This window comes from Drosophila mojavensis, unplaced genomic scaffold (genome assembly GCF_018153725.1).
Source record: "Drosophila mojavensis isolate 15081-1352.22 unplaced genomic scaffold, ASM1815372v1 contig_74, whole genome shotgun sequence".
NCBI lineage: Eukaryota > Metazoa > Arthropoda > Insecta > Diptera > Drosophilidae > Drosophila > Drosophila mojavensis.
Genome location: NW_025318899.1, coordinates 6417257 through 6444610, shown reverse-complemented (window position 1 = coordinate 6444610; position 27354 = coordinate 6417257). Strand labels below are relative to the sequence as shown.

The window sequence follows — 27354 nt, the reverse complement described above, 5'->3', positions numbered from 1 at the left end:
GACTTTAGCTTGAATTCTTTACTTTGTTCAGCTAAAATATAGATTTTAGTTAGTAACGGACATTTAGTCATTAAACACTGTAACTGACTTTTATTCCTTCTCTAATACCGCATTTCCATTCTAGCAGAGTTGCCAGAATTTAAAAACTTGCATTTTCTCTTTTTTTTTTATTAATTTTAAATATTATTCTTAATTAGTAACTGACATCCCATAATAAATTACTCATGCTTAAAGTCACTCTTCAATAACTTCTTCGTCATTTAGCATGAATTGGCCATAAATTCCCAAACATAGTTGCCAGATCTGCGCATAAAAACTCCATTAGACATTTATTGGCTTTAAAGCGTTAACTGCCCGTTAACTGCATAAGCAACGGACAAATTGTGAGCACAAATTGGAGTAAACGTAATTTGAATGCTCGACCGCCCGCAATGTCAGCTCCATAGCAAAAAGAAAGAAAGAGAGAAAAAAAAGAAAAACAATCGAATTTTTAGCTGAGCTCTGAGAAAAATTTATTGCTTATATATGCAGAACGCGTTTTCGTGCGACACTTTCCATTTCGGCTTGGCCACGTAATCCCCGAGCAGTGTCTCAAGCCGGCAATCAATCAATCAGTCAGTCAATCGCCAGAGCTGTGCTCCGACTGTCTCTAGGCTACAGCTGAAGCATTTCAATGTCGCCTCCTCCGATCCGCACTTGACCTCAGCGCGTCGATTGGCGGCGTCTCTACATGTTTTATTGTTGTTGTTGTTGTTGTTGCTGTTGTTGTTGTTATGGTGGGCGTTTTGTGTGGCAAGTCGTGGGCGAAATCTTTGGCGCTTTGGCGAATCGACTCGACTTCAATTAGTTATAATTATTTATGTTTGTTGAGGAAACCCAACGAATGCGATTCGCTGTGGTTTGGTAATCCAAGCTGTGCCACCTAAATTCTTAGTCAGAGCTTAATTACCTGACCAAAAACACACACACACACACACACACACACACACACACACAAATATATATATATATAGATAGTTCTATATAAATGTATATACGACTGACTGAATTTCCTGTGGGGCAAAAAAGTTTTGACTATATTTTTTTTTTTGGTCAATTTCCTGCCTCGATTTGCGCACGCGCTCAGCCAATTTCCAAGCAATTTATTTGTTATTGTTTTGTTGTTGTTGTTGCTTTTTAGTTTTGTAAAAAGTTAATTATTTAATGATTTATGAAAGGCAGCGCCGTCGTCGTCGTCGTCATTTGCTGTTTTGTTATTTATAAACATTCTCTAAGTTTTAATGAAACTTGTTGCTTAGCCAGCCAAATTTTTGTTGGATGTGATGTCATTGCCTTGAAGCTGGAGACTCGACGTCGCCAAATTTGCGCGCTGAGAGCTGGCAGATTGCTAAAATTTATAGAGTATATTGTTAGAGTATCTCAGTCGGTTGGCCGTAGCTCGAGCTGCGATCAGCTGACCCAGTTAACAAGTAGTCGATGGCATCTCAGATGGCTTAGACGCGGTGACTCTGTGTTTAAGCCAAGTCGTGACTTATTAGGCCAGTTGCAAGTAGCTCTGTTGGCTCTGTTGGCAGCGGCTCGATCTGCATTTAAGTAACCCACTCACATTCACACTCACACTCACACTCGCACACTCAGTTGGTAGCTGTCAATCATGACTGACGTTGATGTACTGAGCTCGCGCATGAAGTCGCGTCTGCATTTGCAAACCAAAACCATTGGCGCCGATCGCATTAAGAAGGCCAAGGATAACAACGAGGACATTGCCGTGCTGAGCATGTTTCTGCCCAATGCCAGCGCCGTCGAGGAGAATCGCAGCTTCTATTGCTCATTGGGCGACTACTGCCGCCTGGGCGATCCCCGTGCCACCAAAGCAGGTAATGATGGACCCGCTAGCTGCTCATAAATTAACTATGTTAATTAAATCCCGCGATACATCATAATTTATCAATATTACTGGCCATTAAATGGCCCGAATGCTGGCCAAATTGGTAAAAGTCACAAAAAAATGAAAAAAAAAAAAAAAAAAAAACTAAATAAAATATGTAGATATAGACGCCCCCATGGATTAGGTTGAGGTGTTTGTAGCCAGCTCTCTATAACGTCATCGTCAGATCTGCTACGTGTCTACGATGAGTAATTGGAAGTCCAAAAATATACACTGAGAGAAAATTGCTGCGATTAGGCGGCCATTGAACGTGTTTAATAATTTATTCTAATTGCGAAATTGTTTAATTTGTGCCACGCTTTATTTTAAATTTATGACAAATGAGTTTTTAATAATAATCTGCTTGAATTGGGTTTAAATAATATATAATTGGCTTTTGGGCGTTTAGCTAGATTTTGTTTGACACGATAGATGAATGGAAAATAGAATTAATTTTAAATAAATCGCAGACTATTTATATATACTTAAGATTATTTTTATAATATATTGAGGATATTTTTTTTTTTTTTAAATATAATTGAATTCTTTTGGAAGCTATATAAAATTGAGCCCTTCTTCAATTTAACATTTTGCATTTCCTATATTTATATATATATTTTTTAAGCCATATAAATTGTATGGCTTATCGAATTTGCTGGGAATATCTTTACGACTAAAGAAGTCACTTGTAGAATCCAATCATTTAAATATTTCTGATTTTACATTTCACATTTTATATTTCGTAGTAAATAAAACTTCAAATCATGCAAAGCTTTCAATTGTTTAATTAATCTATTAAAAATCTATTCAATTTGAAAGCTAATTGATTTTTATGCATGTGAATCAACGATTTGCAATTAGTATTACTCACGCTTTGAAATGACGTTAAATTCCAATTGGATAATTGTTGATTGTTAAATGTAAACCGAATTCCAACTTCTAATTTGCAGAAATTAGTATTTAGTATATATCAACTAAAGTTCTCTCTTAAGGGAAATGCTTCGCCGTAAATGTTTAAGTAAATTTGTTGATATCCGCATATTGCGGAACTGTTAAGCGAAATTGCTCTCAAAGGCAATACGTAAATTGTGAAAATATTTGAATGTAAACAATAGACTACAGTGATATCGCTAGCCATACAAGGGAAAGAGCCAAGTAAATACGAAGATGAAGCAGTAGCTGAAACACAGATGTGGAGCGTGAACAGATTTAGTTTAAGTGAAATTTCCAAGGCAAATCTGGGAAGTGAATGCCAGCTGCAGTTCCTGCCCAGATCAGTCTATACGTAAGCCTCATGCCACGCTAACTTCGCCAGCTTTTCCACATATGACGGCAGTGAAAATGTCTTCAGACACTTAACTTTGATGACATAAATTTGGCATGCGATTTAGGCAACTTTTGTGCTGCTATAATTTGCCAACATATAAAAAGGCATTTCTTGTCCCTCCGCAGTATAGCCCAAAATTAAAGCAGAACAATAGAATTGCTGCCCTGACATTATTCGAGTCAATTAGGCTGCGCTGTCGCCTCGATTGGCGGCAGTCAGTGAACCCAGAAATTTTGGTAAAAGTTTTCGCTTCAGTCTTTATATTTGGCAACAAATTTCGAGCACGCAATAAATAAACGAAACAGATTTTTTATGCACACAACCAAAGCTGAAATGAAGCTATATGAAGTCAAGGTATATGGTATATACATATATATCTTGGGGCTCATATTTCGCTCTTGTCTCTCGAGTCTCGCAAAATTTGAATAATTTGTGCATTAATTGTTATGAAAATGCGAGCTATAGGGGGCTGGGGGAGTTGGGGGCTGGATTGAGAAGCTCTTCGACAGTTGCATGTCAGCTGAACATAACGGTAGTTCTCCATTTATATATTTATTATTTTTTTAGTTATTATTGAAACTAAATGCTGATTGGGTTTTGTTCTGGTGATGGTTTTGGCCTGAATGTGTCTGGTTGGAATTTGGGTCTATTTGTCGATTTGTCGAAAAGTTCAAGGCTGCAATGAGTGAAAATTGATTTGTTCTGTTCTCTATTCAGGCACCAAGAAAATGGAATACAAGACCCGGCAGTGGCACGAGAACTGCTTCTGCTGCTGCGTCTGCAAGATGGCCATTGGCACCAAGTCGTTTATACCGCGCGAGCAGGAGATCTATTGCGCCGGCTGCTACGAGGAGAAGTTTGCCACGCGCTGCATCAAGTGCAACAAGGTGAGCAAGGAGAGAGTGAGAGAGCTACTCAGAGAGAGTTACTAATTGATCTGCTTCTCATTGGCTTGACAGGTCATCACTTCGGGTGGCGTGACCTATAAGAATGAGCCGTGGCATCGCGAGTGCTTCACTTGCACCCACTGCAACATCACGTTGGCCGGGCAGCGCTTCACTAGCCGTGACGAGAAGCCCTACTGTGCCGAGTGCTTCGGCGAGCTGTTTGCCAAGCGTTGCACCTCGTGTGTGAAGCCCATAACAGGTGAGCAGCAGCACGGAAGTCTTATAAGGCAGATAGCTAACTCTCCCTCTTTCCCTCTCTCTTTCCCTAGGCATTGGCGGCACTCGCTTCATTTCGTTTGAGGATCGTCACTGGCATCACGATTGCTTCGTCTGTGCCAGCTGCAAGGCCAGCTTGGTGGGACGCGGCTTCATCACCGACGGACCCGACATCCTGTGCCCCGACTGTGCCAAGCAGAAGTTGATGTAAAGCTCGAACGCCCCCTGCCCCTCCCACTCCAATCAAATCAAATTCACATGGATCAAAAACTGGGGCCAAGTGCCAGCGATAATTAGCCATAAAAAAAGCAAATCGAGAAAAATATGGATCAAAAATCAGAATATGTATTAATCTATATATACACATATATATATATATATCAGTATATATATATATATATATGCAAACAAAATAATGCCTTACACTTACACATCTATTAGATATCGAAAATTAGCTAAAACAACAAAAAAGGGAATGAAAATCCTAAAACAAAGCAAAACTTTTTATGTAAAATTTGAATTCTTAGCTATGAGAGAAATGTTGAAACTATTTAGAGCTATAGCAGCAACACTTGATATTTGATATTACTTTTGTGCTTTATTTGTCGAATTGTATAAAAATTATGAAATATATAATTATTTATTATTTGTAATTGCATTTGAGCGCGCGACAAACCGAAAACCGAAAAACAGAAAAGTAAAGCAAAACACAAACAATGGAAATATGTACTTGTAACTATTGTATGTATATGTTTATTTATTTATTTTAAGTTCTTTTAACACACAAACACACACAGACAGACAGACAGAGATTGCAAGAGAGTGAGTGAGAAAGAGGAAGAGAGAAAGAGAAATGCGTGCAAAAGTTTCCTAACAGCGGGTTTTTTCTTCAGTTAAATACTTACTTATTAAAACACAGTTTTAAATATCTTTTATTTGTTATTAAACGAAAAATAGAAACCATATTTAAACACACAATAGCAATTGAATTGTTTAGTTTGTTTTTTAATTTTAACTTTATGTTTTTCTTCTATTTCAATGGAGCACAAAGCGCAAAACTAAATAAAATACCCAAATACACACATAATTATTTTACAAATGCCAACAAAATGTCAATGTCCTTAACTATTTAATGAAATTAAAGCTAAATAAATTAATAATATTAAAAATGTGTTTTTAATTGTAGATTTGAAAGAATTTACTTAATTACTAAATTAATTCTGAATTTTAAATGTTATTCGTTTTACCAACCACGAATCGGCCAAATTTTAACGTGTAATTTAAATTCAAAACTGAAAATACGTTAACAGCTCTTACGTTACGTATGCGACCAGCGCAATATAGAGCACTGAAAACGCATTATGAGTCAACGCAAATATGAGTCAGCAAGACTGTAAACGCACTGCAAAATGTTGCTCTTCACTGTGAATGGCAAATGAACAAAACAATAACAGATTCATGATGAGCAATAATAACACACCGGATTTAAAAATAATACTAGAGTTCAGGTAAGATAGAATGCCATAAATATTTAGCAATACTAAAGAAATTTGTGTCTTCAGTGCTGGCGCAGAGCTGCTCTTTGGCAATATCAAACGACGTGAAATCTGCTTGGATGGCACGCAAAAATGTGAGCATGCTTAGAATTTGCTTCTCTTTTGGTGGAGTTAAAAGATTAATTGCAGGGACCATTGCCAATTTGCTTAAGTGGATGCATGCAAACATTTTAACGGAGCGGCCAGAGCTATTCATACAAGGAGACACAGTGTAAGGAGAGAATGCAGGAGCAACACGTGCAGTTGTAATAAATATGTATATGTATTTCTGTTCCAGGCGGCCTGGCATATTAGTGCTGATAAATGATACAGACTGGGAGCTGCTGGTAAGTGATATTTAAATTATTATTTACATTCTATTTATTGTTTTTAATTAGGGTGAGCTGGAGTACGAATTAAAGGCGAACGATAATGTGTTATTTATATCCACACTGCACGGCGGCTAACACTGATCGCTGTTAAGTAACAGAGACTGTCATGTTAACTAGTAGACGTAAAGAGTTTTCTATTAAAAACAAAAAGTAAATAAAAATATTAAAAATAACTTTAAAGTTTAAACAAATCAGAATTACGTCCCTTTGACAAAAATGACAAAGGCCCACACGATGGTTCGGGAAGTAAAGTTTTCTTCATTTCAGTCTAGAACTTAGTCATTTAGCTCGTATATAAACCAGTGTTGGCCAGAATAAGCAGTTGGGAATTACTGCGCAACATGCGTAGCAGATATTTTAAATTTTAGAATTTCTAATTGTTCACATTCTAATAAGATTAATGAGCACATGCTGGTAGCCTTAAAACTTTTTTCTTTTTTTGTATATTTCGAAGCAACATTTATTCAATTCTTTGCTTAGATGTGTATACAATTTTCATATATTAAAAGATATGCAATTATTTATGTATATTTTGTTTTCCTTTTACGATAAATTAAAGATAGGCACTTAATTTACATATATTAACTAACTGTACGTTATGAATTTCGTTTTCGATATATTTTTCTTTTCTTCTATTTTTTTTTTCGTTTTCCTTTTCGGCTGGCACTTTGTGGTATGCCTCTCGTTTTGTGTATGTGTGTGTGTGGGTTTAGGTTGATTAAGAGCTATGAAATATATTTCGACATTGACACATTGAATTCAATAATTTCAAATTTTCTATATGAAGATTAGAAAAGAAAAAACAAAAAAACAAAGAGGAAAACTGCATCCAGGGCAAATTATAATAATACAATAGGATGAAAATTGATGACAAAAAATTGTAACGCAACTAAAATCAAATAAATAATAAATAACAAAAATTATAATAAGTATGCATGCATATATATGTATGTATGTTTGTATGTATGTTCGTATATGATAATTTGAATCTGATGAAACCGTTTCGCTAAAGCTATGTATACTCTCTGTGCCTCTGCCTCTCCCCCTCGCTCTATCGCTCTCTCGGGCATCCTTCGGCTTAGAGGAAGGCTTCACTTGTTGCTCTCGGGCGGACTCGCTGACTCAGCTGCGTGGGCGTACGACTTGTAGCGACGCAGTATAACGGTCGAGGTGCTCGTGTTCGTGCTGGAACTGGCGCTGGCCAGGCTGGTGGACCAGCTGCCTCGGTTGCCCGACAGCTGCTCGGCGGCCAAGTGGGCATGCTCCTGATCCGGCGTTATGGACATATCGGACAGTATGCCGCTCTCTAGATATATAGAGTATAGGAAGAGTGTGGGTTATGCAGGTATATCATTTCTCTCTCTCTTTCCAGCAATATACATAGAGCATGCAGCACAACTAGTTGTTAGGTGAGCGGGAGGTGTGTGTGAGGTGGGGTCTATATACATATATACAGTTGAGTAATACTGGGGAGTGGTGTGTGTTGGTGTGTGAGTTTTTATATACATAGGGTTTCGGAAACATTAAACAAACAACAACAAGGCAACTAAAAGGAACCATTGACATCTAGAAGAAGTAGCACAATTCAAGCTCTATACCCATGGACAGCTGGCTGACGATTGTCGTCGATCGTTTGTGGTGTCGCTTGCTGCTGCGGCTCGAGCCGCTGCTCGTGAGCGTGGGCGTGGCCTGGCCTCTGGCCACTGCTGAGCTATCCTGCTGCTCGCTGCTGCTGCTCAGCTTCAGCGCCTGCGTCTCATTGATCAGCTCCAAGGTGGCCGGACTGCTGTTGTTGTTGCTATTGCTCGAGCAATGCTTGCTGAAGCTCAGATTGAGGCTGTGTCTTCCCGTCTCATGCGCGGCATGGCCGGAGGAGCAGCCGCCGCTGATGGAGCTGCTGCTCGTGGTGCTGGTGCCGCTGGAGAGCGAGCTCTCCGAGATTAGCGAGTTGGGACGACGCATGCTGCCCTTGCCAGGCTCCGTATGACGCAGCTTGGGCGCTATAAGGATTCGGGTTAGGAGCTGCTTTTCCGGCTTAGCCTCGGACTTACTCTTGTTCAGCTGCGTGAGCGGTATGGAACGGTCGCTGATCTGATTGTTGCTCGGGCGTATGTCCAGGCAGGGTTTGCTGCCAATGCCCATGGAAGACATCTCTGCCAGGCGAATGTCTGCAATGATATTGATTAGATATCAAGAAAGCAGTTCGGCCTGATGCACTCACCTCGATTTCGTTTCGCCTGCTTCCAGAGCAGCTTCGATATCTCCTCGGTCCAGGCATTCTTAATGTCCTCCGACATGCACTGCAGCACCCAGGTGTCATCCGGCTTGCGTTTCCTAAACCAGATCTCAAACTTGGTCGTCGAGTCGCCCGTATGCGCTGTCAAACCAATATCTGAGGTCTTGATGCTGTTCTTGTAGATGTAAATGTCCAAGTTCTGCAAAGGAGGAGGAGGAGGAGGAGGAGGTGAGTTTAAGCTGAGGCCTGGACTGCAGTATTGCTGATCGAGCTTACCTTGTGGTCGGGAAAACGTCGAGCCTTGCTGAACAGCACCAGCTCCTCAAAGAGAAACACCTGTCGCAGCGTCTTCTTGCCGCCGCGCCCCTGCCAGACGAGAAACTCGTTCTGTCGCAGCAATCGTCCCTGCTCCTTCACATTGACGTCGCAGTCTCTCAGCGAGTCCATGGCCAGCAGATCGTTGCCGTGTCGCAGCTGGAATTTGACCATTTCCTCGGCACGCTGCAGCTCCTCCACATCGGCGGCAATCTCTTGCAGCGCGGCGCCCTCCACGCCCTTGACCGCCTTGACCAGCTGCTGCAGCAGCAGCGCATACTTGCCCATGCGCTGGACAGGCTTCAGCAAGTAGGAGGCCAGGTCCATCTTATCCTGCAGCTGCATCTGCTTCGGCTTGAAGAACGAGCTGCCATATTCACTGAGCAGCGTATCGCTCTTAGGCTTGTTCTTATTGTACAGCGCGTACAAATAGAATTTGGACTCCATTTCCAGGAAGGCGGCGCCCACCTTGAGCGGATTGCGCTCGTAGCGCTCCAGCTCGCCAAGGAAGTGCGAGTTGTGGAACTCGAAGATCTTCTCAATGTTGCCAAAGATCACGTTCCGCTGGCCTCGCAGTGGCTGTGGAATATCCTCGCGCAACAGCTCATCGATATAGTTCTCGATTACGTAGTACAAGGAGCGCACGTAGTCGCGTTCGGTACCAATCATTTCGCGCATGATCAATAGAAGCGTTCTGTGGGGATGTGAGAAAGAGGGAGAGATGAGAAAGGGGAGAATAAAAGAAAAGCCTAGGTAGGGGAATAAGATGGAGAAAAATTCCCTCAGATCCAAAATAGATTCCCAGGGTTTTGGGGAGACCCTATAGTAGGTTCTTACCCATTTGGGTAAGCCCCTGCATGAAGACAAAGCAATTTACTTACTTTTGTATTTTTGGTTCCAAACAGCTGAGCTCTTCCAGTGTGGTCAGCTCCAGGTTGGACGCATGGCACTGCAGATGAGCATTCGCCTCCATGGGCGAGTGCATGTCCATGTAGCGCTTGGTCGGCCGATCGAAGCACTCATCCTCGAGCAGCTCGTCGTGACTGGGAAGGGAAGGGAATGCCAGCCAGCGTCAGTTTCGATCTCGCCTGCTTCAGTAGCTTCAACTCACCTCTTCTCGTTTAGGCTCTGGCAGCTGCAGATCCTCGCCAGCTTCGGATTGCGTTCGCAATTGTCGCAGACTCCGACGCCGGAGTCGGCTATCTTGGACTGTTGCTCCTCGCCGTCGGCATCGCCCAGGCACTCGCGATCCGGCTCCTCCTCTGGCTCGTCCATGTCCTCCAGATTGCGACTCTCGCGCCAGCAGCTGCACTGGCTGCCGCCGGTGGCGCCCTCGAAGGAGCTGCCATTGCCGGAGCTGCAGCGATAGCTGCCCCGCTTGCTGCCCTGAGCCTGGGCCGGCGTGCTGCTGGCTGCTGGCAGTGTGCTGCTCCTGCGCACAGCGGGCAGGTGCTTGTCCAGCAGCGCTGTGGCATTCAGCTGCGCGGCGAGGCGCTGCAGCTCCTCCAGACAACTCGTCTCGCGCTGATGCTGCGTCAGCAGATGCAGCAGTCGTGCACCGCCCTCGATACGCTCGCGCGTCTTCTCCAGCTTCTCTGCGAATTGGTCCAGCGCCGTCTTCAGGTTCTGTGCGCTCTCGCTGAGCACGGCAATCTTATTGGCTGCCAAGTGCAGATCGCGACCCTTGGCCAAGTGTTTCTGCAGAGCACACAGATTAGAGCCAATCATGGAGAGCTTCTCTTCGACTTACCCTGGCTATGAAATAGTATTTCTCAAATTCCAGCTCTTGGGCCTTCAGCTGCGCCTCGGTCTCCAGCTGCAGCTGTGCGAATCTTTGCAAGGTTTCAGCACCGTCATTGCCCAGCCAAGAGGTGACCTACAAAGCGACAGACAACAAAATGAGTTGGCATTAAGTGTGGATGGAACCTTCAGAGACGCGCCCACGTCTGTGTCAAGGCTTCCCTCTCTCTCTCTCTCTCTCTTTCTCCTGACGAAAAGTGAAACTCATCGACGATCTAATTAGGCTCCACTTTACAAATTAAAAACCAATCGCGCACAAATCAAATCAAATGATTCCTCGTTGGGGCATTTCAGCGTTCCCAAAGGTATTGAAAGCAATAACAACAACAACAACAACAGCAAAGGCAGCAACAGCAACAACATTGACAACAACCACGAGCCAATCAACGATCTCACATTGATAATTTTGTAGCTCTAACCAATTTTTAATCACCTGCTGCGTCCAATTGAATTGATACAATCGATGATGATGATGATGATGATGATGATGATGCTAAGACTAAGACCCAACCTTAACTAACTAACCAGCTTCCCAGCTATTCAGCTAGTCAGCTGACGACGCGTGTGCCACGCCGCATTCACTTTCCGTTTTTGGTCTCTGTCTTTGTCGATCTTTGGCTTTGGAGATAATGCCCCTCAGTCAGCATCAGCAACGTTTTTGTTTTTGGGGGCATGTCCATGTCCTGCCCAATGAATGAAACTGTCTGCCTACGTCTATGGGGGCAGTGTCAAAGCTGTGCACCAGCTTCAGCCGCTGCTCCAGTTTCAATCAGGCTGACTCGGACTTCATGCGCTCATCAGATATGGCAGGCATGACCAAACCGACAAGCGTGCATATATGTATGTGTATATGTATATATGTGTATGTATAGACATGTACGATCGGGAATACAGGGTGTTGCAATAGCTCAGAACTGATAGAGGCACTGAGTGCCTTCGAAAATTGATAGCAAGTTCTCTTTTGGTGACGAAATAAAAAGTGCAGCTCATTTTTTGAAGTGTAAGAGCTGTTGGTAATTGATCAGAAAATTGAAAATATATGCAAAATATCTTAAGTGTTATTGATAAATCTAAAATCTGCACTTGGGAATGTAGCTATTGGGACAGCATTTTCTTTCAGTGTAAAAGCTTTTTACAACTGATTAGATATTTGTATAGAGTTATGTATATGTTATGGAGAGTTTTTTTTTTATGGTTATGGAGAATTTTTTGGAGTTGGAGAATTTCATGATTTAACATGAAATGACAGAAATATCTTTTGATATTATGAATGGATGGATACATAGTTTTAACATATTAAAAGCAATGCAAACAATAAATGACAAAAGAATTTTTAAGTATTATTGAAAACCATAAATTTAATGGAGTTTTGATAACTTCTACAGAATGAAATTTTGCTTTCAGAGACTTTGACGAAATGTTGCCCATTTTGTATATAACTGATAACTGATTATATTTTTTCAGTATCTTTAATCAAAATTTCATGTTGTTTCTATTTTTGACATTTTTTTAAGTTTTAAGCAATTTATATTTCAAATAATTTCTTTACGAAATTCTATTACAATTAAAAAAAAATTTTTTTTGATATTTTTACTGAAAATTGAAATTCTATAAAAAATTATAGATAGATAGAAATTATTTTAAATATAGCTAAAAATTCCATTTTTACTTTTCTAAGTGGAAAAATTATTGAAATATTCTTCTGTAAATCCTTATTTTAGTTATTGTTTAAAATACATTTCACCACACTTGGTTATCGTAGCTAACCTCTTGCAAAATATGCCGTAAAAATATGCCCCAAAAATCTTCGTTTAAAGACATTTTGAAAATTGAATTTTCGATCACTTTTTTTGCACTTGTTTTCGTAAGTATTTAGCAATTTTTGATTGTTTAATTAATCAATTTATTTTGTATTTTTGCACACCCTGTTTTAGCTTGTTGTTGCTGTTGTGTGCAGCCGGCTCAGTTGCTAGCATTGTTTACATGACTGAGCGCAAGGCCTTTTTTAGTTTTATTGGCTGATGGCATTTGAGAGATTGCCACACACACACAGACACAGATAAGCACACACAGAGTCAATAAGAGAGTCAATATAATAAATAAATTAATTGATTTTGATTTAGTAAATCGCTGCTGCAATGAAATTTGTAATGCCAGCGCCGATGCGATAAGATGCGACTGCAGCAGCCACCGATCGAACCTTACGAATGACGCGCAAGTGAAATCAAATGCAGGCAGAGGCAGCAGCAGCAGCCGCAGTCGCAGCAGCAGCAGCAGCATCACAAAATGGCCAAAACAAAACAAGAAAACTTTAACAAGTTTCAGTTGGTTGCACGTTGAGCTGGCTGATGAGGCTTCTCAGGCTGCTGTGGGTAACTGTAAGTGGCTGATGACTCACATAGTTGGCTATTTGGGCTGCCAAATGGTTGGCAGCTGTTTCACGCTCGCTGCCAGCTGACGCCGCCGATGCCGATGACGCCGGAGCTGCAGGGGAGGAGCTGCCGATCATAATGCGTACTGAGCTCGAAATGCGATAACAATTAATGCTGCCCGCTAAGCGCGACAACAGCAACAACAACATGCCACCAACGGCTCAGAATTGCGACTGGAACTCGAACTGGAAGTGAAACAATGAATTGGAATCGAAACTGAAAAGCGCTGCTCACTGCTCACTGCTCGCTGCTCATCGCCAACGTCGGCATCGCTCAATGAAATTCAATCAAATCCAAACAATTAGTCTGTGCAAATATATAATAATCAGGCAGAGGGCAGTCGCATTTGGCTGGCACTGGAAGATGTCGCTGGAATTGGAAGCCCAGAGCTGTTGTTGCTACTGTTGTTGTTGTTGTTGTTGTCGCTGCTGATGACAACCAGCAACAGGCACTGGCTAGGCCCTGCAAACATCATTATCATGTTGCTAACTAGCGGTGCTAGTTTAGCTACTTTTTAGCTGAAATACTAGCTTTTTATTTATTATGCTTAATAAGATTCTTAGTGGAAAGAGATTTATTATATGTTTAGGATTATATTTTTTATGTGGAATTTGAATCAGTTAATGGGGGCGTAAAAAACAAATATGTCATAGGAAGAGACTTTAGGAACTTTACTTTAAAATGTCACAGCAATACACAATTAATATAATATTACAACTTGTGACTATATATGCAATTTGTATACATGTAACAAAGATCTTTCAATACGCCTAATATATGGTACTTTATATAATATATATACATATATAAACATGTACGAATTTTGTTTTCTACAGCTCACTCGACTTGCTTGCTTTGGCAGCTATTGTGTTTCACTTTTAATTAAACTTCTTTAAAAGCCAATTGTTCAATACATATTGATTTGCAATTTCCTTTCAAGCTTTTGTGCTCTACTGAATAGAGCTGAAACATTCCAAATGGCTAACTCAACTTTAAGTGAAGGTGTGTCACAATAGTAAAATATATACTTGTATATAAATATATAGAGTCGTACAAGTTTATTGTATTCATTATTATTTGCATTCGCTAAAACTTGGCTATTTCTAGCCATATTTTCTAGCTAGTTCAGAGGCTGTCAGCTCTGTTGCTTTGTGTGCTTGTTGATTATGCTGTTGCTGTTGAATGTTGCCCTGCTGCAATTTGCTTAGCTAAGTAAATATGTGAGCTGCAGGCACATCTCCCGCAGCAACAGCAACAACAGCAGCAGCAACAGCAGCAGCAACAACAGCAGCAACAGCAGCTGCAGGGCCTGTTGCTGCAAGGCAGTGATAAGCTTTCGATTGGAGAGTCTATTACTCTATTATTCTATTTGCCAGCCGGTGGCAACTGTCGTTGGTCTACAGCGCTGCAGCGGATGTTGTCTTTTGTCAGCTTTGCTGATAACTCGCCCAGTTGACTGCACTCTCTATCACTAGACGGCGTGTGATGCGGCACATCATAGAGAAGCTGTTGAGGCTGTTGTTGTTGTTGTTGCTGCTGTTGCCGTTGGGTGTTTGCTGACATAAAACGCAAATTTAACGTGACAGTTTAACAAGTTGATCGCATGCGCCATAAAACACATGCAACACCTACAACAACAGCAACAGCAATAGCAACATCTATGTTGCGCATGCGTGGCAACTGTTGCTGCTGCTGCTGCGACGGCGGCAACTGTTGCTGCTGCTGCTGCTGTCGTGTAATTTACGCAAATGTCGCGTATTTATCTCGCAGCCATAAACATTTTTTAAGCCACAATATCGAATTTATTTTGACACTTTACAAAGTTGTCGCCATTGTCGAAGCTGTTGTTGCTGTTGCCAGAGCCGTTGCTGTTGCCGTTGCTGTTGCTATCTTAGAAAATTGCGACAGCTATTGGGATTTTCGGTCTGTGTCGGCTTCGGGGGTTCTGTTTCTATTTCTGGTCTTGGGTAATTTATTTGAAGTGCGTCTTAAATGATATGCGTTTGCCATTTGCTATTGCCATTTGCCATTGGCCATTCGCCAATCGCCATTTGCCATTCGGCCTGTCTCATTTCCAACTCGAGCTTAACTAATTTGTGGCTCTTTATGGTGGAGGCATATCTGCCAGCTGCTTATCTCTCTCCCTCTCTCTCTCTCTCTCTCTGTCTCTCTCCTTCTTCCTCTTTCTATGAACACTCTTAAGATGTTCTTATTTTAATCGCCATGTCGTGTAATTTGTCCGCAAATTTATGGCAGTTACTCAGAAATTATAGCGCCGATAACTAGCTCCAGATCGCTAAAGTGAGTGTGCTATAAAGCTCAGACAGAGAAATAGAGACAGAGAGAGAGAGGGAGAGGGAGAGTGAGAGGGAGAGGGCGTCAGAGTGGAGTTGGGGTAGATGCGTAGATAGTCTAGAACAGCTAAGTGACAGCTGTGTCAGTGTGTGTGTGTGTGTGTGCTCCAAATGAGACATCAAACATGAATGCGGTCTGTGAATGGCAACGCTTAAAGTGCACTGAAGCCTTAAATACAAAAAAGCTGTGGACCAATTCAAAAGAATAACACTTAGATATACCCTATGAAACTTGAGTGAATGGAGAGGGGAAGAGCCTTGCAGCGTTTGTTGAGTTTTGCTGCTGGAAATTTAGAGCACATGCATCAGCAAAAGCAAGTGAACTGAAAACTTTATACATATATCTATATCCATGTATTTATATATGTATATATACAAAATAAATAAATAAATGAATAAATAAATAAAGAAATCAAATAAATAACTAAACTAAAAAAATATGTTTTTTCTATCGATTTTATTTTTTAATGAATTCCGCTTTTAAATGCGAATACCCAATTTTTAAGGCATATAAAATGTTATTTTTTTTTTTTTTTAAGACCGGAAACAATTTACAAATGCTAGCTATAAACTAGATTTTAAACAATCTTGGGTAAATCGAAATTGATAAATTATTTTAGTTATATTTTAAATATACAAATGCATATTTCCCCATAAAAACCTCAAACTCCATTTAAGTGTGAGCACATAAAAAAGAAATTTAAATACAACCCAACACTAGCAAAAATTCCTAGACCAAGCGAAACTAAGAAAGCCAAAAATACTTTTGCACTTTCATAACTCTTTTAAAACTGAACCAATTTCCATGCCTAATGGATTCGCATTTCAGTTCGGTTTTATGCTCTGGCTTTGGCAAGCTGAAGCCAAAGCCGAAGCCGATGCCGAGGTTGGGGCAGCTTTTTGAAGTGCAATGCGAATGTGCATTAAGTTTTAATACGCGACATAAATTAAAGGAATCGCAGCATTAACCTGTGCTTAAAGCTAATGACTGAAAAAACAACAAGAAATATATCTCAACTAAAGTGGGATCTTAACTATAAATTGTAAATCAAGTCTGTGACTTTAAGAGCATCGTTAAAATAAGCCCAGTCGTGTAGAGGCTGCAAAAACGAAAATGAAATATGTAATTGGATTCAGGTTGCTTTAGGATTGGTGTATGGTACATATAGTATGGGAGGTATTTCGATGAGAAAATGGTAAGAACACAGGAGCATTGAGATTTGGATAGTGGAGTATGAGATATAGTATGGATAGTGGTGTATTGCTGTATAGTTGCATTGGTGTATTGATAGATTGTTGTGTGGATACATTGGTGTATTGGGAGAGCTGAACTAGAAATGCTCGCATGTTGTTATAATAAAGTAATTTAAGCTGAACTGTTTGACGCGCGAAAAGGCGATTAAAATTTTACTTATTTTTCACTTTCCAAACAGACAGTGAAAGAGAGGGTAGATAACAGATTAGAGAGAGAGACGGGAGGAGAGGCAGAGAGAGAGGTAGAGGGAAGCTGCACGCACAAAGTCATAAATTGTGAACACAAAAGGCCAAAGACGTTAATGTGTTGACAATATTGCATGCAGCCGTGTTTTATGTCGCAGCAAGTGCAATAACAACAACAACAACAACAACAGCAGCAGCAGCAGCAACAACAACTTGCCACAGAGTGACAGTGAGCACAGCTTATCGCTGGCATCAGAGGCGCAGCAGCAGACGTGACGACGCTTAAAAGCGGGAAAGAAAAACTGAAAACTGAAAACTGAAAATGAAATGGAAAATGATGACAGCCGTTGATGAAGTTGACGATTTCTAAAAATGCGTGTAAAATTAGTGTAAGGCAAGAAAAGAAAAAAAAAACGCTAAAAACAACATGTCAAAGTCAATGCGACGAATTAGATTTTGACATGTGCTGCGAGGCTTAAGTTGATTCAATAAACGTATGAAGATGCAGCAGCAACAGCAGCAGCAGCAGCAACTGTTGCTGCCGACATTCTAGACATTGCAGCGCCTTTGGCGTTGTCCGTCCGAGCTCTAAGCATATGATTAACGTTCACATTGATGACACAGAGCGACGGGCAGGAGTTGGCTGGCCAGGCCAGGCCAGGCCTCGCCTCGCCTCGCCTCGTCTGGCATTGTTGCATTTGCATGCATCAACCGGTTGCCAGCCCGTCGGGGTTATTATTAATGCCACGCGAGTCCAAGAGGTCTTCACCTGACTGCTTCTCTCCATCTCTCTCCATCTCTGCCTCTCTCTCTTTGCCTCTCTCTGTTCATTTGCCCTGTCGACACTAAATAAGCCTTCATATTTCATGGCCAGTTTCTTTTTAGTTTTTGTGACCGAAATTCTATGCTCAGCCAAGTTCTCAACAGTTGCTGCAGCTGCTGCTTGCTGCTGCTGCTGCTGCTGCTGCTGCTGCTCCTGCTGCTGTTGCAGTTATGCAAGGCACATTCCTGGCTGGCACACGAGCTAGCCGCGGGTTCATATGTCAGAGGCCATAAATAAGTTGAGGCGTTTGCTTGCTTCCGCAACAACAGAAATAACATAAAACTTGTCGTTTGGTCAAATGGTCAAGACATCAACGGCAGCAACTGTTGCCACTGGGACTGCTGCTGCAATTCAAGGCGCGAAACAATTAAACATAGTTTTCATTGCACAAAAGCCGCCGACAGCGCGCAAATTAATTTAATGACAAAAATATATATGTATATACATATATAAAGCTGAGCAGCTACAGGCAGCACTCAAAGAAAGCGCCCCAAACAAATCCAATTTCACCGCCAGCGTTTGTGGATTTTTTTATCGCTATCTGCAGGCAGCTATCGTCAGCTCTTTCACCACCAGCAGCAGCAGCAGCAGCCGCAGCAGCAGCAACACCCAAGGCTACACACCAACACTTGAAGACTTGTAGCACACACCCAGAGTCAACAGTTTTGGCCATAACTGGAGCTAAAGTCAACGACTAATGCAGCCGATCAACAATTTAGATATAATATCGCATATCGCATCATAATGTTGTTGTCGTTGTCGACGTTGTTGTCGTCGCTGTTGTCGTTGTCGTTGTTGCCGTTGCCGTTGCCGTTGCTGTTGCTGTTGCTGTTGCAGCAACAAAATGGCGATGGCGGCATCTTTTTTCGCACCTTGTTTGAATGCGCGCCTAATGGACGACAGCGACATTTGTTAGGTGACAGAGCTGCATTCAGAGTCGCAATTCGCGTTTCGCATTTGGTTTTCGATTCAGTTTTGGCATTGGCTTTGCCAGCCGAAGCTCGCGCTGACTTGGTTTAGTTGCGCCTGGCTAGTTAACTACATAAATACATTGATTTAATTAGCCCGAGTAAACAAAACAAGTTCAACGAAGCTTCAATACGCTAACGGGCTATAAATCTATTGAGAAATACTGCAGATATACATAAAAGAGTCAATATCAGATAACAGCTATTACAGTAACTATACGAGGGGTTGATTATAGATGTGTTTAATATATGAGATGTTTTATGTGGGATGGTAATCGTCTGTATAGGATTGTTATTTCATCAGAGTAGAGTATGCCCTGCCCGGCAAAGCAGAGTATTTATTTATAATATATTATATTATCATTATATGTATATATATGCATGGATAATATTATTATATAATTGAGTATGTATACATACATACATATATCTTTGCATTATTATTATCTATAGTTAGATTCTCATCAACTTTATTCTTATACTTATAGTAGAGGACTCTCAGCTAATGTTTATCTCTCTTTATCTGCAGATGTATCTCAGGCTTTAACAAGACTTACAACACATCTTATGTCTACTCTCTTTCCATGAGGCAAATTAAAAGAACTGATTATACTTAAAGAAAAAAATGTTTACTGTGGTAAATCAACTGAATGGATTTTATATATAAGACTAGGAGTTTCAAAGAAAACATTCCTATCTAATAGATCATAGTTAGATAAAATGTTATGTAACAATATTATTAAAATTTTCTATAAAGTATAACATAATTTATAACAGCAAACATGTAAGATCGAAGCTCTTAGCCAAATTGATTTATTTACAAACCGTTATATACATAAACAAGTTTCTAGCCAGAACTAAAGTTAATCAAAGCACAGTAACAAGATACAAAATGTATCGCAGCTAAGCAGAGTAGTCAGAGTCATAAGAAAGCCTTAGCATTGTATGTATATTTACCTGACAGATAATAGATAGATAGACCATAGAATATATAACAGTTATGCTTGTACACACTATTCTACAATAATCAATCAGCAATATCTAAATCGAGTTGTTCGTCAACTCAAAATGATTCACTTGAATTAAAGAATTCTTGACAAACTTCGCTGAAATCCATCAAAGTTGAACTCAAAGTTCAAGCGCCTCTTTAGCACCTCATTTGATTTATGAGGAGACCGCGAAACAAACTAAACTAACTGATGCGAGCTTTAGATAGTTACAGCTTTCTAGTGAAATGGGTTCGACTTCCCACGGCAACTATTGTTGATCTGTGACAACAAATCCGAAGCTCTTTCAGCTCGTTGGGTGTCAACAACATTTGAATTTGAGAGCGCGTGTTCGTAGTGCTGAATTTTAGTTTAATTCAAACGGCGATCGGCGATCGGCGGCGATTGACGATTGGCGATATGACAGACATATTCCACGATGACAGAGAGCGATTGACAGAGAGTGAGAGAGAGAGAGAGAGAGAGGGGGAGAGAGGGGAGACAGCCTTGTGTCAGACGCTTATCGCTGAACTACTTTTGAATGAAAACTAATGAAATGAGCTGCCAGCCATCAATGAAGCAATCAATGGGGCAACTGCCAGACAGACAGACAGTTAGGGGGCTTATTGCAAAAATAAAAATAAAAAATCATTTAAAAAATAAAATAAAATATATATGTAGAAATAAATCGATTGAAAATCGCACAAGAAGCGTATTTAATTTCTTTAACCTTGGTTTCACTTTTCTCATTAACTTTTCGCCGGCAATTAAAATTCAATTTTTGCCAAGTTAATTTTGCGCGTTGATAAATTGAGCCAAAAGGTGGAGGAGCGTGTGAAAAATGTACGAACAACTGTTAAAGCCAAGGCAGCAACAACAGCAGCAACAGCAACAACAATAATAAATAAACAAGGTGGAGATACGTTAACAAGGCGCTGGCAAATTTTTAAATGCCAATTTCCGCAAATTATTAAATGAAATGCGAAGATGATGAAGTTGAAGCTGAAGTTGAGACTGAGACTGAAGCTGAGGCAGGAGACGGAGCAGGAGCAGGCGTTTATCTATGAGAGTATCTGCGTAGCTGCGTATCGTGTGTTGGCAATTTGACATACTTTTGTTGCCGTTTGTGGCATGCAGCACACATGCAACAATCATAGTAATCATAATACCAAAAAATACAAATAAAAAACTTAATAGTAGCTGCGAAAGTATGACGAATATGTAAACGTATAGCTGCGGAGTCGGAGTCGGAGTCAGCAGTTGGAGTCTCCATTTGGAATCTGCAGTTTGGGAGTCTTGCTTTATGACTGCGCTAACTAATCCCACAACAAATTATTGTGATTAATCAGCGAAATTGCATTAGCAACTGTTGCTGCTGCTGCTGTTGCTGCTGCTGCTACGAGTCGTTGGGCGTTGCAGCAACTGTCACTGGCGCTGATTAAGCGCCGAGCGGAGCCAAAGCCAAAGCCAACTCAAGATTAGCCGAGCAGAGATAAAGCCCAAATGGGAAGATCTGTTGTGGGTGCGTGCGTGCTCAATTATGCAGCACAGCAGCAGCTGAGCCTGGGTTAAAGGTAGACAATGATCATGATCATGATCATGATCATGATCGTGGCAAAGGCATGGCATGGCATGCCATGGCATGCCGAGTCAAGTCAAGTCAAGTCATTCATCTGAGCCCTTGCAACTGCACTGCGCATATCCATTAACAAGTCAATTAAAAGAGAAGAAGAAGAAGAAGAAGTGGCCAGGAAATGCAATTGGCAATGAGGATGACAGCGATGATTGCAACTGCAACAGTTGCTGCCACAGCTACTGCAACAGTTGCGCATCTTGGCAGGCTTATCTAACGGCTCCATTTGGCTGACCGACTCCGAGTCCAACTCGGCCTAAGCGGATGCGCGTAATAAATTAATAAAGCCAGCTTTTAAGCCAATGCATATTCAATTAACAATGTCGCGCCACTATCTGACAGTTGCATTTGGCATTTCGAGTGTGGCTGTTCAAATGTGAGCTTCAGCGCATTTCCTGTCCACAAACTTCAGCAGCTGCCCCTCTCACTCTGTCTCACTCGCTCTCTCTCTCTCTCACTCAGTTGCTTGATTAAACTTTGTTATTATCGTCACATACATCGAAACTCAAAGCGTGGCACGTTTCGAGCATATCAATTGACAGACAACATGCAACATTTTCTTTTTTTTTCGTTTTTTTTTTTTTTTTTTTTTTTTTTGGGTTTCTTAGAAAAAATATATCAACAAATTTAGTTAGAATTGATTTGACTTCTTTTTTTTTGTGTGTGACAAAACAGTTAAATTGTCTGAAGAAGCGGGCGTAATTAAATAGAAAAATAGTTTCGCTTCAACAAAACAAAAATTCTTAAAATTTTTCTAATGCATTTGCGCATTTTTTTGGATCCACCAAATTTGTTCGGCGCCAACAAATTTTGGGAAATATTTAGAAAATAGGCAACTTATTGAATGGATATCGAATACTGATTATGAATGCGTTAATTATTATTTTTTTTTTTTCTCTGTGATGTTTAGAAACTGGAGCAATGTAAAAAATACTTTAAGTTCTTCTTATAAATATATCAATTATATAATATATAAATATATTTGCTCCAAATCATGTATCTTTAGTATTGACGAAATGCATTGATAGTCTAACAGAGTTATAAAAGACGACATTGAAACCTATATACTCCTATTAATATCATAGAGGTGTATTCTAAGCGCTGCTAAAAATACAGCTAAATTCCAAAAAATAATAGATTTATATAGGGAACAGGGCATCAATTGGGAACTTTTCGGTGATCTTGCCTTAAATCTGCTAAAAGCATATAGAAAACCGATTTAATTTAAATACCTAGACTGACAATAAGATGAACTTTTAGTAGTTACTGTTGAGGCGATTGCAGCTGGTTAAGTCATAGGAATCGAATATTCCATAGCCTAAAATGCTGTACCCATGCCTATTCCCATTCAGTATGCAATGCAAAATCTGTCGACTCACCTCATTGATCTCATCCTCCAAGGCGCGTTGTCGCGTCAGCTGGCGCAGTCGCTCGCGTCGCTGCTCCGTCAGCTGCTCCAGACGCTGGGCGGCGCGATCCACCTCGCTGTAGAGCAGCGTCACCTTGCGCAGCTTATGAGCTGCATCCAAGTGGTAAGCAGTTGTTGCATCTGGAGCGGGCGTGGGCGTAGCTGTGGGTGTGGCAGTTGCAGTTGCTGGCGCTGCATTGATGGCACTGGCTGCCGCCTGCAGGCGCAACAGCTGGTTGGCGCCATTCTTGCGGAGATTATGCAGCTGGGAGTCCATGAGGGCACGGCTAAGGGCACGATGCTGGCCATAGAGCTGACGGCGTGTTGGCAAGCCCAATAGATCGGCGGCGCGTATGTCGCTCAGAGCGCCAACGAGACGACCCCCAGCAGTGGAGCACTGCCGCTGGAACGCCTCCAGCTGGGCAAAGAACTCGCGCCACTTGCGCGCGTCGTGATGATGCTGGCCCCGGAGCGCTCCGCTCGGCAACTGCGATGGCGCAACACTTGTCGTGACTTGGTCCACGCTAATGAATTTAACCAAATGCAACTGCAACTGCAATTGTTGTTGCTGCTGCTGCTGCTGCTGCTGCTGGTCCTGCATGTGGTGGGAGGTCAAGAAAATGAAAAAAGAAACCAAATTTAAAGCCATCATTAGTTGGCCAGAATCTGTCCATGTAAAGCGCTTTAATTGGGCGTCTGTGCGGACTTTTGGTGGGGCGTTAACTTGAACCGCGGGAGTTGGTTGGCCCTCGCCTAATGATTTCATTTTGTGCTGCAATCGCAAAGGTCAAAGCCTGAAACTTACCTTTTGATCGCAGCTATTGCTGCTGTGCTGCTGCTGCAACTGTTGCTGCTGCTGCTGGTTGCACAATTGCAGCAAATTCGCATCGAGGCAAACGGCCAAAATTTCACAATTGCCAATTTGCTTGCTTAACAATTTGAGGCTTTGGCAAATTAAGTCGATTACGCATAAATGTTGCGACTTCTCGATGGCAATTAAAATGGTAAATGTGCGCGAAGCTGGCTGCAACTGTTGCTGCTGCTGCTGTTGTTGCTGTTGCTGTTGCTGTTGCTGCTGTGTACTTTTATGGCCAATGCTGCAAATACATAAGTTAAAAGGCAATGAGTTTTTTCCTTCTTCTGTTTCTGTGTTTTTTTCTCTTTTTTTGTTAGTGAGAAGTGCATGGCCAGAGCAGGCGCCCATAAACAACGCGTGGCTGTACATCTGTCCGTCTGTCTCTCTGTCTATTTGGTGTAAATTGCGGCTGTGGCAGGCTGCAACTACAACTGCAGAACCAACTGGCAACGCCCAAAACAAGTTCAGCATAATTGGCAATAAGCGGCCTCTGCCACTTGGCCAACAGGCACTGCCCACAACTAGATGCCTGATGCTGCTCTGCCTCCCTTTGAGTGTATCAAGAGAACTGCTGCGGTTGCTGCGGCTGCTCGACTGTAAATATGACAAGTTGGTAGCCACTTTTAATCAGCGTAAATAAAAATTGAAAATTGCTGCTAATGGCAGGTGGCCTATTAATAAAATGCCCAACAGGCACTTCTTAACACTTTAGCCAAAGTTTTATCCAGCTGTGCCTGCTGCCCGCTGTCCCGCTGTCCCGCTGTCCCGCTGCCCGCTTGCCAATCTCTGCTGCAGTTCTAACTGTAAATGCATGCCATCTGTGTGTTGGCCTCTTAGCCAGTTAGGCAGTCAGTCAGCCAGTTCTCGGTGTTCTCACAGCGCACAGTCCACCCCCGTCTGTGTGGAGGCCACGGCGTAGTTTTCAGTTGATATTTGCACGCAATGCGGCAAGTGGCAATGCAGCAAACGCGGCAAAGCTGCGGGTTGCAGCTCTCAACTCACAAGTCTCACCAGCTTCATCATCAGCGCTGGCATGTCTCGAGTTTAATGATGCCGCACACAGCACACATCACACAGAGGCCATCAAAAGCGTTTGGCATTTCAATTTGAAAGCAACCTACACATGAACTAAGCTGCGAGCAAGATCCATTTGTTGATTGCAGAACGAATTTGATATGCTCTTTATTGTTGATATGAAAATGCTGCTGTTAGTTAAGCATTTCATCTGTTAGGGCAACAGAGAATTGAGCTTAACTTAATTTAACATAAATAATCTTCAAACATAATTATTTATCATTCAATTCCCTGCAATTTAAGTATACGTTTGCTTAACATATGCTGTAATCCTACTCTAACAGCTGTCTGTTAAGCAAATGCTTCTATTTATGTTTAACATTTCACTTTCATGTTAACAGTGCTTGCTTTATATTTCACTGTTAAGCAACTGAGTTCAATTTGTTTATTCTGCTAATACTGTCCGTAGGCAGCTATGTTAAATATACACATGAGAGCAGCTATTAACAGAGCTGTTGGTATTGGGATATCAAGTGCTGTTGCTACTCCTTTATACTTCTACATATGCATATAAAAAATACAAATTTAAAATGCAAATATACTTTGAGCTGCCTAGAGCTACTATATAAAATTATGACTTAAAATTAAATTAAATTTTCAAATAAAAATATAAGCTATGTATATTAGCACCGTAGAAGCTATAAGTTCTGCTTAGCAAAACAAACGAAAGCTATTATAAGAGCTGTAAATATTTTAAGGGGTAATATAAGACAAACTGCCTACGGGCTTAATCTTTGCATAAACATCAAATGTTAATATAGGAGCAATCTGTAAATAAATGAAATACAAGCTGAGCTGGGCTGACTGTAATAACAAGAAGCTGAGCTGGACTGACTAAAGCGACTGCTATTTTATGAACCGTGACTATTAAAAGAGGAAATATAAGCTGCCTCAAGGGCTACACAGTTTAACATAAGTAGAAAATGTAAGTGCGAAGAGGCAAAACTAATTAAAAGGGAAATATAAGTTAAGCAGTCTATCAAACGCATTCAATTATGTACAACATAACAGAAAAGCTTTAGCTCTTAAATGTAAATTAAGGCCCATGTTATGGCCGGAGGGCAGACATATGTTATGTATATTTCATTAGACTCCAAGCGAAGTGAGTGTAATAAATTTATGAGTGCAGTCCTAGGCCAGGTCGTTCGTGTGTAACCCGAGCTTTCTTTATATTTATATTTGTATTATGCACAGACATGCATATTAATACCTATGCCACTCGTTGCAGGCGGCATTTAAAGATTCCCAGAAGTGCAGACCCCATAAAAACTAATTTAATTGCAAGCTGTCACACACACACACACACAGAGATAAAGAGAGAGAGAGAGAGAGAGAGAGACAATTGTTGTGTGAGAGAAGGGTCAAATGGAGGAGCTCTTGTTGATGATGTAAGTTTTTGGATAAGCGACAAGTTGTCAAAGACAACAAGCAAAGTTTGCTGTTGACACTGCGCCCAGTTCCAAGCCACAGCGTGAGTCGCAGACTCTCCTGGTGAAAACTTGACTCAGCTCAAATATTTAATATTTGCGTGCAGCATAGACTGGCATTTGGATTTGGACAGCCAGCTAATGAATACCTTACACATGTCCGCAAACAAACAGCAAATAATGTCAATGGCTGCACTTGAAGAGCGTTCGAGTGAGAGAGAGAGACAGATAGAGAGAGAGAGAGGGGAGATAGTATACAACATAGTGTGACTGAGGTCTGTCCAAACTTCAAGTTTTTAGTGTCATACGCATGTCTGATGACATGTTGTGCCAGTTATCTAGCGAGAGAGAGGGAGAGAGAAAGACAGAGAGATAGAGAGAGGAGGAAGGTGTCTCCTTGCTTGAGCATAACAAAATCTGAGCAAATGTTTGTCAAAGTTTTCTACACGATTTGGCCGCATTTTAGCAATTGGCATTGCAGCAATTAACATGCAGCTGGAACTCAAGTCGAAACGGGATTCTGCATCCGAATCAGAATCAGAATCAGCAATAGCTGACTGCCAGCTCTCGTAAGTGGCCAACGGGTCCTCTCTCTCTCTCCCTCTCTCTCCCTCTCAGTTACGTATGCCGATTTAGATTTCGCAGATTGTTCTGTGATATTTCCAGGAATCGTGGTAGAGCAGTCGACACACACACACACACACACACACTTACACTTACACACACACACACAGCGAGCATTCAACGCTGGGCCACAAAAGTTCACATCATAAATTCAAAGTGTCACGAATCTGTCTGAAAGATCATTCATATGCCTGCAGCAGCAGCAGCAGCGGCAGCGGCAGCAGCTTCCCCTCTCTCCTTCTCTCGCTCCCCTTCACACTTGCTCCGGCTGGCGTTGTCTCCCTCTTGCGTTCGCTACAAAGGGAAGCCGCAACCGCAGAGTCCCTCAAGCAATGTGTCTGCCAATGCCTCAGCAGCGCCCGCAAATCTTGCCTGCCTGCCTAGCGAGCGAAAAACGAGAATTCTAAGCTACACTAGACAACAAAGTTGCCAGCTTAAGTCTTAGATTCTCGTCTACTAAGTAGGCCACAAGCAATCTACGAGCTTAGACTATTAGGCATCGAAGATGGAATTACAATTTAGGTCAATCAATAAAAGCGTATCTCCAGCAAGTAGCAAAAGTATCTTTGAATATAAGAGCATGCTTATTCGCTCAAATAATCTTCTATCTAACAGAATATAAACATGCTTAAAA

At 41.4% G+C, this 27354-nt stretch overlaps 3 protein-coding genes across 13 annotated transcripts in view; 2 read left to right on the top strand and 1 right to left on the bottom strand.

Moving 5' to 3' along the window:
• Positions 1 to 5406, top strand: part of LOC6581593 (four and a half LIM domains protein 2) — a 67427-nt gene extending 62021 nt beyond the window's left edge. For 6 of the 8 annotated variants that reach the window (XM_015161928.3, XM_015161930.2, XM_015161933.3 and 3 more), the window contains 3 exons: positions 3972 to 4141; positions 4214 to 4400; positions 4471 to 5406. In XM_015161928.3, the coding sequence (XP_015017414.1) occupies positions 3972 to 4141; positions 4214 to 4400; positions 4471 to 4628 (515 nt within the window). In that variant the 3' untranslated portion in view covers positions 4629 to 5406. Of the gene's footprint in view, positions 1 to 1638; positions 1878 to 3971; positions 4142 to 4213; positions 4401 to 4470 lie in introns of all 8 variants that reach the window. The other 2 variants (XM_015161932.3, XM_015161934.3) reach the window with 1 other exon arrangement.
• Positions 5407 to 5817: 411 nt separating this feature from the next.
• LOC6581592 (ubiquitin-related modifier 1 homolog) lies at positions 5818 to 6517 on the top strand. Its single transcript, XM_002007282.4, has 5 exons — positions 5818 to 5925; positions 5980 to 6047; positions 6103 to 6184; positions 6251 to 6299; positions 6351 to 6517. The coding sequence occupies exons 1-5, from the start codon at positions 5846 to 5848 to the stop codon at positions 6417 to 6419; spliced, it is 348 nt and encodes a 115-aa protein (XP_002007318.2). The 5' UTR covers positions 5818 to 5845; the 3' UTR covers positions 6420 to 6517.
• Positions 6518 to 7156: 639 nt separating this feature from the next.
• The window catches only part of LOC6581589 (triple functional domain protein), a 54336-nt gene continuing 34138 nt past the window's right edge, over positions 7157 to 27354 (bottom strand). For 2 of the 4 annotated variants that reach the window (XM_032731618.2, XM_032731619.2), the window contains exons 8-17: positions 23545 to 23836; positions 22711 to 23334; positions 10646 to 10771; positions 10007 to 10593; positions 9777 to 9938; positions 8857 to 9589; positions 8566 to 8779; positions 8396 to 8512; positions 7943 to 8344; positions 7157 to 7650 (exon numbers count right to left, since the gene is read on the bottom strand). In XM_032731618.2, coding sequence (XP_032587509.1) covers positions 7436 to 7650; positions 7943 to 8344; positions 8396 to 8512; positions 8566 to 8779; positions 8857 to 9589; positions 9777 to 9938; positions 10007 to 10593; positions 10646 to 10771; positions 22711 to 23334; positions 23545 to 23836 — 3472 coding nt within the window. In that variant the 3' untranslated portion in view covers positions 7157 to 7435. Of the gene's footprint in view, positions 7651 to 7942; positions 8345 to 8395; positions 8513 to 8565; positions 8780 to 8856; positions 9590 to 9776; positions 9939 to 10006; positions 10594 to 10645; positions 10772 to 12462; positions 12532 to 13093; positions 13282 to 22710; positions 23335 to 23544; positions 23837 to 27354 lie in introns of those variants that run through there. The other 2 variants (XM_032731620.2, XM_032731621.2) reach the window with 2 other exon arrangements.

What these genes read in the sequence shown, in the direction of transcription:
- LOC6581592 (XM_002007282.4), top strand. Translation starts at nt 5,846, where the DNA reads ATGGCAAATGAACAAAACAATAACAGATTCATGATGAGCAATAATAAC. An exon ending in AAAATAATACTAGAGTTCAG is followed by an intron (nt 5,926 to 5,979) that starts GTAAGATAGAAT and finishes TTGTGTCTTCAG; the next exon opens with TGCTGGCGCAGAGCTGCTCT. An exon ending in TTCATACAAGGAGACACAGT is followed by an intron (nt 6,185 to 6,250) that starts GTAAGGAGAGAA and finishes TTTCTGTTCCAG; the next exon opens with GCGGCCTGGCATATTAGTGC.